The sequence below is a fragment of the Mizuhopecten yessoensis genome, unplaced genomic scaffold (genome assembly GCF_002113885.1).
Source record: "Mizuhopecten yessoensis strain PY_sf001 unplaced genomic scaffold, ASM211388v2 scaffold1259, whole genome shotgun sequence".
Lineage (NCBI taxonomy): Eukaryota > Metazoa > Mollusca > Bivalvia > Pectinida > Pectinidae > Mizuhopecten > Mizuhopecten yessoensis.
In genome coordinates, this window is record NW_018403957.1 from 6252 (window position 1) to 25289 (window position 19038).

Below are 19038 nucleotides of genomic sequence, written 5' to 3' on the forward strand. Positions count from 1 at the left end.
GTTAAATCATGGAAGTGTTTGGATAGGTTAAATCTGGGAAGTGTTTGGATAGGTTAAATCTGGGAAGTGTTTGGATAGGTTAAATCTGCCCTACTACTTTCATCAGTCTTATCGACTATGTGCATATATGTAATGAACCATTCTATATCTTTCTAACGCCAATATAAGATGCAATCTTATGATTATGGATTATGTAATTTACGGTGTAATATTGTACATGTTTTTAGTGAAGTGTTTCATAAGTCTTTTATATAGGCTGGGCATTCAGTTTGTTTAGTTCTGATGTATTATATGTTGTAATTTTACTGAGTGTGTGACACTATAATAAAATAATGTCTAGCGGATCTTACCTATGTATTTTAAGAAGTCTTGAATATATTTGTTTTCAGATCTACATTGGTCACCGACGTGAAGCTCTCACTACGAAAATGCCGCCCAATGTGTCACAGCGACCAAATGTGAGCCATATTGCGGAGGGGAACAAAGTTGTGTTCCTAGACGGATCCGAGGCGGACATTGATAGCATAATTCTCTGTACCGGATACAGCTTTGACTTTCCGTTCTTTGCTGATGACATCATACAGGTACAGGAAGAAAGGGTGACGCCTTTGTACAAGCATTTAGTACATATAGAATACCCGAACCTTCTATTTGTGGGGCTTCCGAAATGTGTGTCTTATTTCCGTCAATCACATGAACAAGACAGGGCGGCGGTTTCTATCCTGGAGTGGAACGTCAAGCTTCCATCAGAACAGGAAATGTTAACTGACGCCGACCAAGACTTCGGTCAAAAAAGAAAGGAGTTCAACATGACAGAACTGCACGCTCACTACATGGGTAAGGGTGATCTTCAATGGCGATTGAACGAAGATCATGCAAATCTTTGTGACTTCCACAAACTGCCAAAGGTTCTCGCCGACATGCTGTGTAGTGTCCAGATTTCTCGATCAGCAGACTTCGGAACATTTCGGAAGATAAACTACTTCTACAAACACTCCAATTATTTTGGAATTAGAAGATAAAGTGTTACAATGCAACTGAATTTAATTTAGTGATGATTTATGATAGCTTTCTGGTTCAAGATCTCATACCCTCTAAACCAGACTCAATACATGATAATTGTTATAATATGAAGTTTTTTAAATTGTAACGACTCTTCTGTTCATAAATTAGCTTTGAAGGTATAAAATAAATTAATGCTTTTCCAGTGTTTATCCAGTTCATTTTGAAACAGTTTAAAATTATTAGCACATACTACATTTTCCTGTAAGTTATTCCACACATTTACAGTTCTCAGTAGAAAAAAACCCTATTTTTCCTCTTCATGATTGTACACTAATTAAGTTAATATAAATGATTATAATCAATATAATCATTACTGATTTGTTGTACGATAGTTTGATTCGTAAATACAATAGACAATTTTTGTATAGTATTGATATAAAGCTTGCCTGATTAAAGAATATCCGGAAGATGTACCTTATACTTGATGTGAACAGATTAGCATTATATCATTTTTATTATCCAAAGGGAGATAACTCGTATGTTTCGATATCGAGTGGAATGACGTGTGAATAAGGGATGTCGTTGTTATTTTTGGCACATTGAGGTCAGATATTCTCCAATGCTTTGTTTAGGAAAACGACGAACATGTGTTATTTTTATGTAAAACTAATGGTATAAATATATGAAGCGTGCATTTAGATCTTTGATCGCTGTTTGTTTGTAGCTACATGTAAATCTTAATTCAAATCTGGTAGAGACTTCGTGGTTAACAATAAAAAAACTCAGCATTCAGTTTGCACTGTATGAGTCTAACTAAACGGGCCTCGGGAAATAATTTCACTTGATTCGTCCCACCACCTCGGGAATATAGTATACAGTTATAAAATGCGTATGAGGGATTAGCACATGTATGGTCCCCCGAGGTGAAAACTATTTCCCGAGGCGGTGGAATAGTTTTTCACAAAGGGTGACCATAAATTTGATACGACGATGCATACAGTACTTCCAATTGTATTCTATTCTCTTTGAAATTGTAAAAGGAATTGAATAGATTAATTCATTTGTTAAATTGCCGTTAATAATTTGTTTCGTTATAATAAAACAGTTGTAGAATGGGTAATTCGGGAAACAGCAAATTTATAGTCAGCCTTGTTCATCGACGACTTCGCCGCCTCGGGAAATAGTTTTCACCTCGGGGACCATAAATGTGCTATATCCCTTATACCCATTCTATAACTGTATACTGTTGCCTGAAAAGGCATGAAATATCTGTTTTGTGACCTGTACTTTTGACGGCAATACACGTGTGATAACAAAAAAAGACATTTTTTAAAATTATTTTTATCAAAATGTCCATTTGATGTTCAGCTATTCCCTCGTGCGTACCTGTGCATTTACTAGGTAACACGAATATTTGTTACCTGGTTCTCTATTCCTCATTCCCTCGGTGCTGGGATGAATCCGGTGAACTATTTCCCTTGGCCGATGTAAGTCTTCGCATACAAACAAAATTTAGCTTCTAGGATCTATGATCGCATGTCCTAGTGGTAACTTTTAAGGACTGAATTATCCAGTTGTCAAAGCGTACAAATCGAAGGATGCTAGACAAACGGCATGTGCGCATTTTTAAAACATGTATATAGTGGATAGTTTGTGCATATATTGTTGCAGTATATAAAAATAACACTGAAAACTGTGTGGTATAGACCGGACTTCTCATTTAGTGTTAACGTAAAGGGGAACGGCCGAACACTTTGCATCTTTTGAGCAAATGAACAATTCGAGGCCCGTAGGGCCGAGATCTGTAATTTTTCTGACATAATTGTCAGTTTTAGGCTATTCTCCTACTTAAAATGGACACCTTTGCGTGTTAGGAATGTACCAGTAATGAAGTTAACAATGACCAGGCATTTGTGTGTATGTAAGCATGAGCTATATTGCCATTCATGTGTAATAGGACCAGGAATAGTGATAAAGATAGTGCCGTCGCCGGGGCTCGAACCCGCGACCATTGTCTCTCCAGCCCGATACTCTACCGCTAAGCTAAAGGAAAATTGACGCTTGTAAGGCAACCTAATCAATGCACGTCTTTTACACATGCATGACTCCATATTATTAACTGAATTACAGGACAGGTAGAGCTAGAGTTACTATATTTGGAAATGCAGATGATTTCATGTCCTAATACAGATATAGTGAATCATGGACAGTTCACGGGAGATCAACTGATTCTCAGGAGATGACAATATGACTTTCTACATCATTTAGGAAGATTTTTATTATAAAGACATGATGATTAATACAATACATGAAACAGAGAACAACAATGAAAGTGAAATAACATGGCACTTAGATTGCGTGCATTATGATGAAAATAGAAAAAAATCTGAAGCAGAGGGTAACCTCAAGTTATACATAAACCACAAACGGTGGCTGTTAAATGATAACACTTCCAGGAAATGCCTACTATATTTGTGAAACACCAGGAAGTGTTTGTAGGGTTAATTCTACTTCCAAGTAGGCGTGGGGATCTATAGTGTAATGGATTCTTCATGAATAAGGATTCCACCAGTATTCTAATTACTGGATTACGGTATTCCCCCCATCAAGTTTTAATAATAATAATAATTCGAAGTTCTTATATACCGCTTTATCACAACCTTGTTCGTAGGTCGCCTCAAAGCGGTTCACAAAATATTATACGTGGTTATATAGGGCCTTTGCAGCCATCTAATATATTTCTCAAATCCCTGGGGAGCATACAGCCGGTGTTGCCATTTCGGCACTCACAGCTAGCAATCTACATTTCTAGCACTGTCCAACCACGTACTCATTTACAGCTGAGTTGACTTGAACAAGCGGAGTAAAGAATCTTGTTCAAAGATACAACACAGTGCCGTGCCGTGAGTCGAACCCGCAACCCTTCAGTCACTAGCCCGGCGTCCTACCACTAGACTACCTCCATGATACGTTTCAGTTTTCCGTTGGATAATTTGTTCTCAATTATATTTTTCCTCAATAAAATTCAACGGTGGATATGATCAGCTGGATTAGCTAAAGATCAAGTATAACTATCTGTGGTGTTACGATGGATTATAGAGGCAACATCACCTACCAACAGACCTAGGAAAAAAATTAAAATAGCGAGGGGTAAATCTGATGGACCTGATCTGAATGTCACCTTTGGCAAAGGATCAGAGGACCCGACAAACCGGTTCAACGTCCTACTAGATTTCGATGATGAGATGGAGACGAATGCCTCAGCGCTTCGTGCTTCGACTCCATCGAAATCCAGCCAAAATAGCAAAAGATAAATAATACAATTATCCAATGGAACATCCGCGGATTAAAGGCAAATATAGAAGAATTTCAGAATCTATCAAAAGAATTTAGACCCGCCATTTTTTGTCTACAAGAAATCATGCTCAAAAACCCAATCACGCTTAGAAATTTCTCACTCTACACTAACATTCCAACTGTAGTTAGCAGAGCAGCAGGTGGCGCAGCGGTAGCTGTCCATAAAAATATTCCTCACAGAATGATCAAGTTAAACACAAATTTACAGGCTGTTGCTGTCTGTGCAACATTACACAGACAAATAACCGTCTGTTCAATTTATCTCCCTCCGAGTATTGTTTTCACTTGTGAGCAACTCAATAATCTCGTCTCCCAGCTCCCAACACCATTCATAATCCTCGGTGATTTTAATGGTCATAATAGCCTGTGGGGCTCTCCCAACACAGACGAGAGAGGAAGACGTATTGAGGAATTTATAGATAAAAACAACTTGTGCCTTTTTAACAACAATACCCCTACTTATTTACACCCTGCTACAGGCTCTCGTACCCACATTGATCTATCATTATGCCATCCATCCATTTTACTTGACTATGACTGGAGGGTAAATGATGATCTTTGTGGGAGTGACCACTTCCCAATTTTTCTTCAGAATATTGGGACTCCTCTTGATGATCCTCTACCTCGATGGAATATGCACAAAGCAGATTGGGCCCAATTCCAACACATGTGCATTGAAAAACTAACCATAGACAATTTTACTAACCTCGACGACCCTATCAAAACTTTTACTGAAACACTCACTTCTATTGCCCAAAAGACAATTCCAAAATCCGCTCCAAAACCTACGAAGTTCCTTTTATCTGAAGAATCTTTTAAAACACGCAGTAATCGGGCAGCTGCTCTAAGACGCTACTTCAATTGCCCAACTGCTTCAAACTACAGTGAATTTAAAATTTGGCGGGCAAAGGCTCGGCGATCAATTAAAATTGACAAAAGAAACAGCTGGAGAGAATATGTATCCAAGATATCATCAAACACGTCCTCAAAAAAAGTATGGGATATGATTCGGAAAATAAGTGGGAAAAAGAAAAAGGCAACATCCTCCCACCTCATTAATAAAAACAAAATTTTCTCGTCTATAACTGAAATTGCTGATGCATTTGCAAAAAACATAGCTAAAAACTCATCCCCTTTAAACCACTCCCAAAAATTCCAGTCTTTGAAAAAAAAGAGAGAAAAGAAACGGCTCAATTTCAAATCATCAAACAAAGAAAGTTATAATGAACAATTTACCCTACCAGAACTTGTTGATTCGCTTAGAAAATCACAGGACACTGCTTCAGGTCCTGATGATATTCCATATCAATTTCTAAAGCACTTACCGGACTCTTCACTAACATGCCTTCTTTACATATTCAACCAAGTTTACGCTTCCGGAAAGATTCCCGATTCGTGGAAGAACTCCACAATTATACCTATCCCAAAACCGGGAAAGGATGCTACTGACCCAAACAACTATCGTCCTATCTCTCTGACTAGTTGTGTATGTAAAACTTTAGAACGAATGATAAACACTAGACTGGTTTGGTTTCTTGAGGCCAACGATATAATATCCCCTCTTCAAAGTGGCTTTAGAAATAGAAGAGGGACAAATGACCATCTCATCAGATTAGAGACGTTCATTCGAGAGGCTTTCGCCAAGAAAGAACACCTTGTCGCTGTGTTCTTCGATCTTGAGAAGGCCTATGATACTACATGGCAGTATGGCATCATGAAAGATCTTCACGACCTTGGCGTACGTGGAAACCTTCCCAATTTTATATCTAATTACCTATCAGATAGACACTTCAAAGTCCGTGTTGGTTCAACTTTTTCTGAAACGTCTAAACAGGAAATGGGAGTCCCACAGGGTGGAATCCTATCAGTCACACTGTTTGGTCTTAAAATCAATGATATAGTCAAATGTCTTGGTCAATCAACAGAAGGGTCGTTATTTGTGGATGACTTCTTGATCTGTTACAGATCTAAGAACATGCACACGATAGAACGACAACTTCAACAGAGTTTAAACAAACTACAAAATTGGGCAGACGAAAACGGCTTCAAATTCTCTAAATCCAAAACTGTGTGCATGCATTTCTGTCAAAAACGAAAAGCACACAATGACCCAAATCTAACACTCGATGGCACTAGAATTCCTGTTGTTGAACAGACTAAATTTCTCGGCCTCATTTTTGATTCGAAACTCTCTTTCATACCACATATAAAGTATCTGAAGGATAAGTGTTCCAAGGCGTTAAACATTATACGAGTCCTTTCTCATACTGATTGGGGAGCGGATCGTGAAATGCTTTTGCGCCTATACAGATCACTTATTCGAACAAAACTGGATTATGGTTCTATGGTATACGGGTCAGCGCGCAGTTCGTACCTTCAGATGCTAGATCCAATCCATAACCAAGGGCTACGTCTTGCCCTGGGAGCTTTTCGAACAACACCTGTAAAAAGCCTGTACGTGGAAGCAAATGAACCATCCCTTTATGACAGAAGAATAAAACTTTCATTACAATTTGCAACTCAATTAAAATCAAACCCTAAAAATCCTGCTTTCAACCAAGTATTCAACCCCAAATACCAAAACATATTTACGCAAAACCAAAAACTTCTGCCAACATTTGGTATCCGAATTTTGAATTTCCTGCAAGAACTCAACATAAAATTGACGGACATAGCTGAATTTAACATATCTGATGTTCCTCCGTGGACCATTCAAACCCCCGATTTTAACTTTACATTACATGAGCGAGGGAAATCAAGTGTTATGCCCGAAGAACACAAATCCTCCTTTCGGGAATGCATTTCGAATTACCCTTCTCATACACAACTTTACACCGATGGCTCCAAAGAAGGTGAGAAAGTGGCAGCAGCCTGCTGTACTGCCAATACTTGCACTTCAGTCCGACTACCAGACGGCGCCTCCATCTTTTCTGCTGAAGCATGCGCCATTGGTTTGGCCCTCGACCATATCGATGAACACCGCATTAAAAAGGCAATTATTTGTTCAGACTCTCTATCTGTCCTACAGAGTTTACAGTTACGAGATCCTAAAAACACAATCGTACAAAACCTTGCTCATCGAATATCTCGTATATTAAAAAAGTCTAAAATAACTTTACTATGGATTCCGAGCCATGTCGGAATAAAAGGCAACGAATTTGCTGACAGGGAAGCAAAAAATGCATTGAATCTCGAACAAACAAATATCAAACTACCATACACAGATTTTAAACCTACTATTCGTACAGCCATTCAAAATGAATGGCAGAAACGCTGGTCTCTGGAGACCAACAACAAACTTTTTAAGATACAACCGAAACTTAAAACATCTATTCCCAGTCGGAAAGATCGTAGAGAGGAAGTTGTCCTCGCTCGGCTCCGCACTGGGCACACATATCCTACTCATTCGTACCTTTTAAAACGAGAAGATATACCTTCATGCCACGCATGTGACACTCCATTTACAGTGGAACATTTTTTAATAGAATGTTCCGATTTTAAACACATTCGTGATAACTACTTTCGAGTCCCGGATATGAAAACACTTTTCAGTTCCGTGGATTCGAAGCCATTATTTTACTATTTGAAAGACATCGGTCTATTTTAAAGACTCTGATGTCTTTTAACCCATCTTACCATTTTTGACGTTATATATATATCGCATATTCCATATCATCTATTTGGTTATCTCTATTATTTTAACCCCCCTTTTTTATTTTTTATTATCTACACATACAACGCGAATGCTTTTAAAATGAACCATTTTATCTGATTTTATCTGGTACTCACTTGTTTGTTAAAAAAATAAAATAAATAAATAAATCACCATGGCCCTAAATGACCAAAGCCGTCGATGGGCCGTTAAACATAAACAAACAAACAAACAAACGATGGATTATGTTTTATTATCAAATTCATTATATTTAAAGGTAAATTCATTTGTTGTAAATGGATTATGGATTATCTTCTAAAATTTGCTGGTGATTTAGTTATTTTTGTTACTTGAAATTGTCAATTATGTGGCCAGTAGCGGTCCATCATTAAACACTTTAATTGACAGATAAGGCTTAATGATGGACAGCTATATGTGTTTCATTGTACATTCTACTATACAATGGTCAATGAGAACAAATAACGACGTCACGATTTTGTTTTAATCGTTCCATGTCGTGTCTTTTTTTCTCTAAAATTATTGATGACATATTGATGACATATTTATGACATATTGATGACATATCTATGCCAAATGACAGATTTTAGAACTTTATTAATGTGGCCACTACAATTAAACAGATATGTAGTCGAACGTCAATGAATTGGCTTATGTCTTCGGCATGGTATTTCAGTGAGATAGCACTATAAAGTCGGCATCAGATCCGCGCTATCACAGGGAGGCAAACACAACCAACATACCTTGTCTCCTGCACACATACACACATGGAGGCACATTATGTAATGACCTTAGGTGTTAATAGGACGTCAAACAAAATAAAACCAAACCTTATGTCCAATGTAATGAAATCAAGACAATAGTTTTTATCCTGAAGAATAGTCGGAATGCTATCTCATATACTCATAACACAACTGACTTCAGCAGCAATCATAGAAAACAAGTAAAACGCATTTAGTAAAAAGAGTATGATCTAAGAAGAGAAATTTATTTAAAAATGTTTAACTTTTTTTTAAATTTCAGTACAGAGATATTAATATACATGGTAAACAATACGAAAAGTCGGTAGACAGGGTCAAGTTTACAAATATGTATACCTGGTAGTGCTGGAATGTTAACGGTGGTACAAATAGATTAGCTCACCGAATTATAAAGCTGTTGCCAACATGTAACGACTTCCTTAATGTTACTTTGTTGTTTTTTGGAAATATTCACGGCGCGTACAGCGTGACTCTTTCATACGAGATTCACGGGTTGCTTAGTGCAATCTAAAATACTGTTGCTAATGTAACCGCATGGAGTGATTTATTTTAACCGACAACTAGGGTCGGGGACCTTAAACCTGTTACACAGTATCAGATGTAGCTAATCTTAAGGTAATAGGATTGTGTCGCCATTTCTCGGTAGAATTTATTCAAATTTTGTAGATATATTGCTTGGAAGTAAAGAAAATTTTCTGCCACAAACTAAGATAGGTTGTCAGAATTTTTAAGGATTTTAAAATGAAATTTATGTAAAAAGGAGTGAATTTTGAAAAAACACATTTTTTTGCAAAATAATGTCAATAAAAATGATACTAACATAGATTAGTATTGCATTAATGTATATCAATTTCATAAATGCTGAAATTGTGTACAATTAATTATCAATACACGATTAAAAATTGACATTTTATAATAAAAGCATATACACATAGTAATTGCATGCAAGAGTTATCGTTCTTGAAAAAATTCACAGTAGTGAAATAGGTAATAATAATAATAATAATAATAATAATAATAACAAACTTTATTTATTGAGGATACAAAACCTGTTTAGCAAAGCTAATCTTCCACAGGGTCCTCTGTTAGTACAATTGGTTAGTTAAAAGACAAAGTAGTATCACAGCAAATAAATGTACATAAAACAATTGTTGGTCTACTAAAACAGCAATTCATATCACAGTTATTTCATAATTTAAACGGTCGTTCAATACAATTACAATAAAATTATCACAGAAGCACGAAATATATTCCGTGCTTAACCCATTATGGTTTTCATTAAAAGACAAATTGTCTAATTTACATATATGCTAATGTAGCAAAAGCTAAAAATTGACAGAATACACGCTAATGAAGCGAAAATAAAACAAATCAAAGCTGTATCTAAAAAGTATAATAGTATAAATAAAAGACAATTAAACCGCATTCTTAATGTTACCAATCATATTTTTTTTGAATTTTGTCAAGGAGGAAGAGAGTCGTACTTCAACCAGTAAATTATTCCAAATCTGGCTCCCTTGTACCAAAAAGTGTATGGAATAAAATGAAGTACGGTGTTTGGGTACCTTGACAGAGTTTTGGGATGCTGATCTAGTATATCTGTTGTTAGACAAATTAAATTGATTAGAAATATATCCGGGAACTAGATTATTTATACATTTGTACACCATAACACCTCTTTTGAATTTCAAATATTCGCCATTTGGTAACCACCCTAATGAAGAAAACATTTCTACTGATGGTGTATCAAATGGAGCATCCAACAGTAATCTTGCAGCTTGTTTCTGCGCTTTTGACAGTTTTTGTAGAAGATTTAAAGAGCATCCGCTCCATACTGTGCTACTGTACAAGAAGTGGGGAAAAATACATGCATGAACAAATTTAAGTCTATCTGAAAGTGGTAAATATTGACGGATGCGTCGAAGTAAACCCAAACCACTGTTAATCTTTGAAACAACAGATGCTATGTGATCTAACCAAGATAAACTGTTGTCAGTTTTTACACCAAGAAGTTTTTCACTCTTTACTTGTTCAATACATTCCTGATCTAATATTAGGCTAAGAGCATCATCTATTCTGTTAAGTAGGTAGCCGGTTTCTGAAGTACAGAAACATGGACACATGCGACTCATTGATTAAAAAACCAACATTGATTACATGTGCTATATTTGCTATATTTAGACGGCCCTGTTCACCTCATCATTTCCTTAGCTACATAGGCAGGTCAAGTACTTCACTGTTGTATGAATATAATACATTACGTAACTTTATATTTTAAAAAACTATGCATTTCTTTCTAAGTCATCAACAGTATCCAATTTAATACCCGCACTGAAATGACATTGCATTGTCAAGTGTCCACGCTATAAAAATGGAAAAATAAAAATAGAAAAAATAATAAAATATGTTTGGATTTTTTTAAACAAATCTTATAAACTGATAATATTAATCAAACCTGCTGGCCCGGATGGAACGCTTGAGAGAAAATTGAAACGCCCCGATAAGAAGCCACGTTGTCCGGCAGATGACTTAGTTTTCACACTCGGGTCGTCTTAGTGTAAGGCAAATGTGTTAGCACTGCTCCACCATACACAATTAAAGTGGTATGTACAATAGACAGAACAAAACAACTCTACCGTATCTTGTTATTTCAAGTCATCAGTTTGTATAAGAGTTACATATATTGTTAGAATATCAAACTACTTTGCTGTGCGTAACGAGGCGGTGGTCGTCTGCATGTGAAACTCCATGCCCCTGATAAAGTATCTGTGAGCAAGATACTTTACTCCGCTTGTTCCAGTCTAAACAGTCATGAACAAGTACTTGGTTGGGAAGTGTTAGAACTGTTGAATGCTATCTGTGAGCGCCGAAATAGCAGCAGCACCGGCTGTATGCTTCCCAGGGAGTTGAGAAAGATGTTGGTTGGTTGCAAAGGCCCTACTTGTGGATCGTTTTGAGACGACCTACGAACTAGGTTGAGATAAAGCGGTATATAAGAACCTCGAAATATTGATTTTATTATTATCATTATCACTACTTGCAAAATCAGATCTTCAAATGTACAATGCTAAGATCTGGTGTTTCAGAAGGATACATGCCTTCATCTGCTTCACGCCATTCCAAACTGCAGGTAATAATGTCACATCCTGGTAGTGACAGCGACAAACCGAGGCACATTAACTTATTCACCCCTGGAGACAATTCAAATGCTGGAATAGTTCATTATGAAATATCAGGATAAGAATAATAAAACAATCGACCCTCTTATCATTAAAGGCAATGTTCACCAGAGATAAGGAAAGCGACCAGAAAACGTTGTTTGGTTTGGCACACCATCGTCACAACAGGTACAGTTATATATGTCTAGAAAAGCAGTGCCAAACAAAAGTGTTGTGAAGCAAGGGCCCCTAAACTAGTATAGCATGTCCTTCTAGGGCGCCTAAACTAGTATATCATGTCCTTCTAGGGACCAAAAATAGTATATCATGTCTTTCTAGAGCCCCCACACTAGTATGTCATGTCCTTCAAGAGCCCCCACACTAGTATGTAATGTCCTTCTAGGGCCCCAACACTAGTATTTAATGTCCTTCCAGAGCCCCCACACTAGTATGTCATGTCCTTCTAGAGCCCCCACACTAGTATGGTATGTCCTTCTAGGGCCCCAACACTAGTATGTAATCTCCTTCTAGGGCCCCAGCACTAGTATGTCATGTCCTTCTAGGGTCCCAACACTAGTATGTCATGTCCTTATAGGGCCCCAACACTAGTATATCATGTCTTTCTAAGGTCCCAACACTAGTATGTCATGTCCTTCTAGGGCCCCCACACAAGTATGTCATGTACTTCTAGGGCCCCAACACTAGTATTTCATGTCCTTCTAGGGCCCCAACACTAGTATATCATGTCCTTCTAGGGCCCCAACACTAGTATGTCATGTCCTTCTAGGGCCCCAACACTAGTATGTCATGTCCTTCTAGGGCCCCAACACTAGTATGTAATGTCCTTCTAGGGCCCCAACACTAGTATGTAATGTCCTTCTAGGGCCCCAACACTAGTATGTAATGTCCTTCTAGGGCCCCAACACTAGTATGTCATGTCCTTCTAGGGCCCCAACACTAGTATGTCATGTCCTTCTAGGGCCCCAACACTAGTATGTAATGTCCTTCTAGGGCCCCAACACTAGTATGTAATGTCCTTCTAGGGCCCCAACACTAGTATGTCATGTCCTTCTAGGGCCCCAACACTAGTATGTCATGTCAATCTAGGGCCCCCACACTAGTATATCATGTCCTTCTATGAACTCACACAAGTATGTCATGTCCTTCTAGGGCCCCCATACTAGTATGTCATGTCCTTCTAGAGCCCACACACTAGTATGTCATGTCCATCTAGGGACCAAATACTAGTACCCCATGTCCCTCTAAGGCCCCCACACTAGTATGTAATGTCCTTATCGGGCCCCAACACTAGTATATCATGTCTTTCTAGGGTCCCAACACTAGTATGTAATGTCATTCTAGAGCCCACACACTAGTATGTCATGTCTTTCTAGGGTCCCAACACTAGTATGTCATGTCCTTCTAGGGTCCCAACACTAGTATGTCATGTCCTTATAGGGCCCTAACACTAGTATATCATGTCATTCTAGAGCCCACACACTAGTATGTCATGTCCTTCTAGGGCCCCTAAACTAGTATATCATCTCCTTCTCGGGCCCCTAAACTTGTATAGCATGTCCTTCTAGAGCCCCCACACTAGTATCTCGTGTCCTTCTAGGGCCCCCACACCAGTATGTCATGTTCATCTAGGAAACCAATACTAGTACCTCATGTCCCTCTTGGCCCCCCACACTAGTATATCATGTCTTTTTAGGGTCCCAGCACTAGTATGTAATGTCATTCTAGGAACTCACACTAGTATGTAATGTCCTTCTAGGGCTCTAACACTAGTATGTAATGTCCTTCTAGGGCCCAAACAATAGTATTTCATGTCCTTCTAGGGCCCCAACACTAGTATATCATGTCCTTCTAGGGCCCCAACACTAGTATATCATTTCCTTCTAGGGCCCCAACACTAGTATGTAATGTCCTTCTAGGGCCCAAACAATAGTATTTCATGTCCTTCTAGGGCCCCAACACTAGTATGTCATGTCCTTCTAGAGCCCACACACTAGTATGTCATGTCTTTCTAGAGCCCACACACTAGTATGTCATGTCCTTCTAGGGCCCCAACACTAGTATGTCATGTCCTTCTAGAGCCCACACACTAGTATGTCATGTCCATCTAGGGACCCAATACTAGTACCCCATGTCCCGCTAGGGCCCCCACACTAGTATGTAATGTCCTTATATGGCCCCAACACTAGTATATCATGTCTTTCTGGGGCCCCAACACTAGTATGTAATGTCATTCTAGAGCCCACACACTAGTATGTCATGTCCATCTAGGGACTCAATACTAGTACCCCATGTCCCGCTAGGGCCCCCACACTAGTATGTAATGTCCTTATCGGGCCCCAACACTAGTATATCATGTCTTTCTGGGGCCCCAACACTAGTATGTAATGTCATTCCCGAGCCCACACACTAGTATGTCATGTCTTTCTAGAGCCCACACACTCTCTAAGGCCCCCACACTAGTATGTAATGTCCTTATCGGGCCCCAACACTAGTATATCATGTCTTTCTGGGGCCCCAACACTAGTATGTAATGTCATTCCCGAGCCCACACACTAGTATGTCATGTCTTTCTAGAGCCCACACACTAGTATGCTAGTATGTAATGTCCTTATCGGGCCCCAACACTAGTATATCATGTCTTTCTGGGGCCCCAACACTAGTATGTAATGTCATTCTAGAGCCCACACACTAGTATGTCATGTCTTTCTAGAGCCCACACACTACTATGTCATGTCCTTCTAGGGCCCCTAAACTAGTATATCATGTCCTCCTAGGGCCCCTAAATGTGTATAGCATGTCCTTCTAGAGCCCCCACACTGGTATCTCATGTCCTTCTAGGGCCCCCACACCAGTATGTCCTGTTCATCTAGGAAACCAATACTAGTACCTCATGTCCCTCTTGGCCCCCCCACTGTCATGTCCTTCTAGGGCCCCCACACTAGTCTATCATGTCCTTCTAGGGTCCCAACATTAGCGTGTCATGTCCTTCTAGGGCCCCAACACTAGTATTTAATGTCCACACTAGTATGTAATCTCCTTCTAGGGCCCCAGCACTAGTATGTCATGTCCTTCTAGGGTCCCAACAATAGTTTGTCATGTCCGTCTAGGGCCCCAACAATAGTATGTCAAGTCCTTCTATGGTATGTCATGTCCTTCAAGAGCCCCCACACTAGTATGTAATGTCCTTATCGGGCCCCAACACTAGTATATCATGTCTTTCTGGGGCCCCAACACTAGTATGTAATGTCATTCCCGAGCCCACACACTAGTATGTCATGTCTTTCTAGAGCCCACACACTAGTATGTCATGTCTTTCTAGAGCCCACACACTAGTATGTCATGTCCTTCTAGGGCCCCAACACTAGTATGTCATGTCCTTCTAGGGCCCCAACAATAGTATGTCATGTCCTTCTAGGGCCCCAACAATATTATGTCATGTCCTTCTAGGGCCCCAACAATAGTTTGTCATGTCCTTCTAGGGCCCCAACAATAGTTTGTCATGTCCGTCTAGGGCCCCAACAATAGTATGTCAAGTCCTTCTATGAAATCACACTAGTATATCATGTCCTTCTAGGGTCCCAACATTAGTGTGTCATGTCCTTCTAGGGCCCCAACACTAGTATTTAATGTCCTTCTAGGGCCCCCACACTAGTATATCATGTCCTTCTAGGGTCCCAACATTAGTGTGTTATGTCCTTCTAGGGTCCCAACATTAGTGTGTAATGTCCTTCTAGGGCCCCCACACTAGTATGTCGTGTCCTTCTTTGGCCCAATGCTAGTTTGTCCTGTCCTTCTCAGGCCCACACACTAGTATTTCATGTCCTTCTAGGGTCCCAACATTAGTGTGTCATGTCCTTCTAGGGCCCCAACAATAGTATGTCATGTCCTTCTAGAGCCCCAACAATAGCATGCCATGTCCTTCTAGGGCCCCCACACTAGTATGTCATGTCCTTCTTTGGCACAACGCTAGTATGTCCTGTCCTTCTCGGGCCCACACACTAGTATGTCCTGTCCTTCTCGGGCCCACATACTAGTATTTCATTTCTTTTTAGTGCCCCAACATAATTATGGCATGTCCTTCTTGGAGCCCACTCTAGTATGTCATGTCCTTCTCGGGCCCCCACACTAGTATCTCCTGTCCTTCTGGGGTCCCCACACTATACTGGGGTCCCTACACTATACTGGGGTCCCTACACTATACTGGGGCCCCCACACTAGTATCTCCTGTCCTTCTGGGTTCCCCACACTATACTGGGGTCCCTACACTATACTGGGGTCCCTACACTATACTGGGGCCCCCACACTAGTATCTCCTGTCCTTCTGGGTTCCCCACACTATACTGGGGTCCCTACACTATACTGGGGTCCCTACACTATACTGGGGCCCCCACACTAGTATCTCCTGTCCTTCTGGGTTCCCCACACTATACTGGGGTCCCTACACTATACTGGGGTCCCTACACTATACTGGGGTCCCCACACTATACTGGGGTCCCTACACTATACTGGGGTCCCCACACTATACTGGGGTCCCTACACTATACTTGGGTCCCCAAACTATAATGTCATGTCCTTCTGAGACCCACACACTAGTCTTATTTTACGGTAATATGCAGTAGGATAACACAGGCATATTATTTATGAGTGGTTTTGCATGTGCATATTAACTTGATTTTTGAGGGAAATATTTAACTTAATTTGTCATTCCATAAAGTGGAAACTCGATGCTTAGCTGCGACAATAATCTTCGCGAAGGTGAACTCAGGGTTCCATATTCTCAGGGCCCTTACCTATATATTAAGTATGTTTACATGCCTTCAATGAAATAGATATATAAAATAGCGCTCTATAACATAGCAATTAATTAAAGAATATTTAAGTAGAGGAGGAGTTCATGTTGTTTAAACCATGGTTGTACTCCACTCACAGATTTGACGGAGTATGCAAGACCAAAATGCAAGTGAAAGATAAGATAATCTAATGATTCCGTGATTGTTTTACTTTGAAACCAGCGTCCTCTTATCGGACAGTCCTCTTATTGTCTTAAGATAATTGCGCTTTTTCGCCAAGTTTATTTAAAATCTAAAATATATAGTCTGTCCTCAGATTCGCTGAGACGTCTCACAAATTAATATCCGTGGTTATAGGGCCTTTGCAACAAGCCAGCTTCTTTCTCAACTCCCTGGGGAGCATACAACAGCTGCTGCTATTCCGGCACTCACAGCTAGCATTCTACATTTCTAGCACTGCCCAGCCACGTACTCATTTACAGCTGAGTAAACTGGAACAAGCGGACTCGAACCCGCAACCCATCGGTCACGAGCCCGGCGTCCTACCACTAAACTTGGTCAACTTTAACAATTCCTATCGTTTTCCTGACAAATTATTGTTATTTGAATCAGTAAGTTAACAAAGATGATTCCATCTTAGTCTGAAAGTGGCAGACGTGTTTTAATCATTAGTTTTACTTATAACAAGTTATATATTTGTTTCATTATATTCTATGTCAGCATGACTTGAGAAAATCAACAATGTCGCGCACACTAAGCCTTGAATTTTGCTATGACATATTCCAGGGGTGTAGAGAGCGAAAGTGAGTGTAACCCCTGGGTATCGAGGATGTCCCTCCGATGGCACAGTAGTTTTCCCCCGTGGGTTTTCCTCCGCCAAGAAAACAATATTTGGTCCCTTAGCGGCGTCGTAATAAAAGCTCTATAGAGGATGACACGTTTGTGAGTACTACGATTTGATAGGTATTTATTTGTTAGTGTAAATGTACAAACGTTCCTGACCTATAGATACGATTGGATGTTAGACACTTAAATACATGTACACATTTTATTCAAAACTATTTCGTGGATTGTAAATATACATGGATTGTTCACTGGTTCCTTTTTATCTGATAGTGATTTGCCACTCTGGTATAATTATACTATAGGTTATATCAGTGCTCTGAGCTAGACGTATCCTACCCGAAGAAAGTGTTTAGAAACAAATTGTGGTTTAGTTCTAGAAGGCTCTAGAACTAAACCACAATTTGTTTCTAAACACTTTCTTCGGGTAGGAAGTAAGGATTATGAAAGGTTTCTTGTTACACAACTAATAGGTGTTTCTATGTGACGTTTCGATGACTAGTACCGTATGTTCACTGTCACCTTCATCAGACAAATGACCAGTGAAGCGTACGAGTTGTCCACAAATCGGAGTCGATTCGGCTACGGTTTAAGTGTATGTACATTGTGTTGTTAATATGTACCGCAATGACTTGATTCAGCTACTCATAAATATGTTCATTAACCGCAATAGATCCTCCCAGGAACTTGCATATAGCAATCTTAGTTCCTCCAACGGTATCTCTTATGTTTTGAATGGAATGGATTCTACTATTATCGCTGCAGTGAAGTTTTTTTTTTTTTTTTTTTAACTTTCAATGTTAAGTTTTCATTCCAAATTCACACGATAGGTAGAAAAACATAAATAGGCCATGATAATAAAAGGCATGGTCATGTGGCTATTTCTGTTGGTGAGCTACAAGGATTGTGGACGCGCTCCAATATGCAAGTTCATCAATTATCTTCTCCTCCAAAACAAATACACTACGTTAAAACAACTTAACAGAACACATCAATCGGAGATCAGGATAGGGATATGCAGCTATGTGGGTGGGGTGCATATATGAAATAGAAAAGGGGATAGTTTTCTATCTACTTACTAAATCTCTTCTCTAAGACCAATGATGTCCAAGACTAAATATATTTTTCGCGGTTTAATGGAACAGAATCAGCCGAACCTGGTTTTCTCTTTAGTATCATACCCTCTGATAGAGGGCGCTGAAGTCGGGTATCGCACATGCTGGGTGTGCGGTATGTGACAGTCGGGTCATTCAGCGATAGTCGCGCCGACAGTACACGTATACCTTTTTTTGAGAACTTTAGAAATTAGTAATTAGTTGATGGAATCGTTTCACGTGAACTCATGATGAAGGCACGGAAATGTAAGGGATGTGAGCGAGTTTGATCTGTAAATACTGTCGGCGATTATGCTCTCCAAACAATAAACAAATAAT

At 39.5% G+C, this 19038-nt stretch overlaps 1 protein-coding gene across 1 annotated transcript; it reads left to right on the forward strand.

Moving 5' to 3' along the window:
• The first annotated feature begins 428 nt into the window (after nt 1-428).
• Nucleotides 429-1022, forward strand: LOC110458737 (flavin-containing monooxygenase FMO GS-OX-like 6). The gene has a single exon (XM_021510626.1). The coding sequence runs from the start codon at nt 429-431 to the stop codon at nt 1020-1022; it is 594 nt and encodes a 197-aa protein (XP_021366301.1).
• The last annotated feature ends 18016 nt before the right edge of the window (nt 1023-19038 follow it).

Bases quoted from the DNA above. Each gene is read 5' to 3' on its own strand.
- LOC110458737 (XM_021510626.1), top strand. From the start codon at position 429: ATGCCGCCCAATGTGTCACAGCGACCAAATGTGAGCCATATTGCGGAG.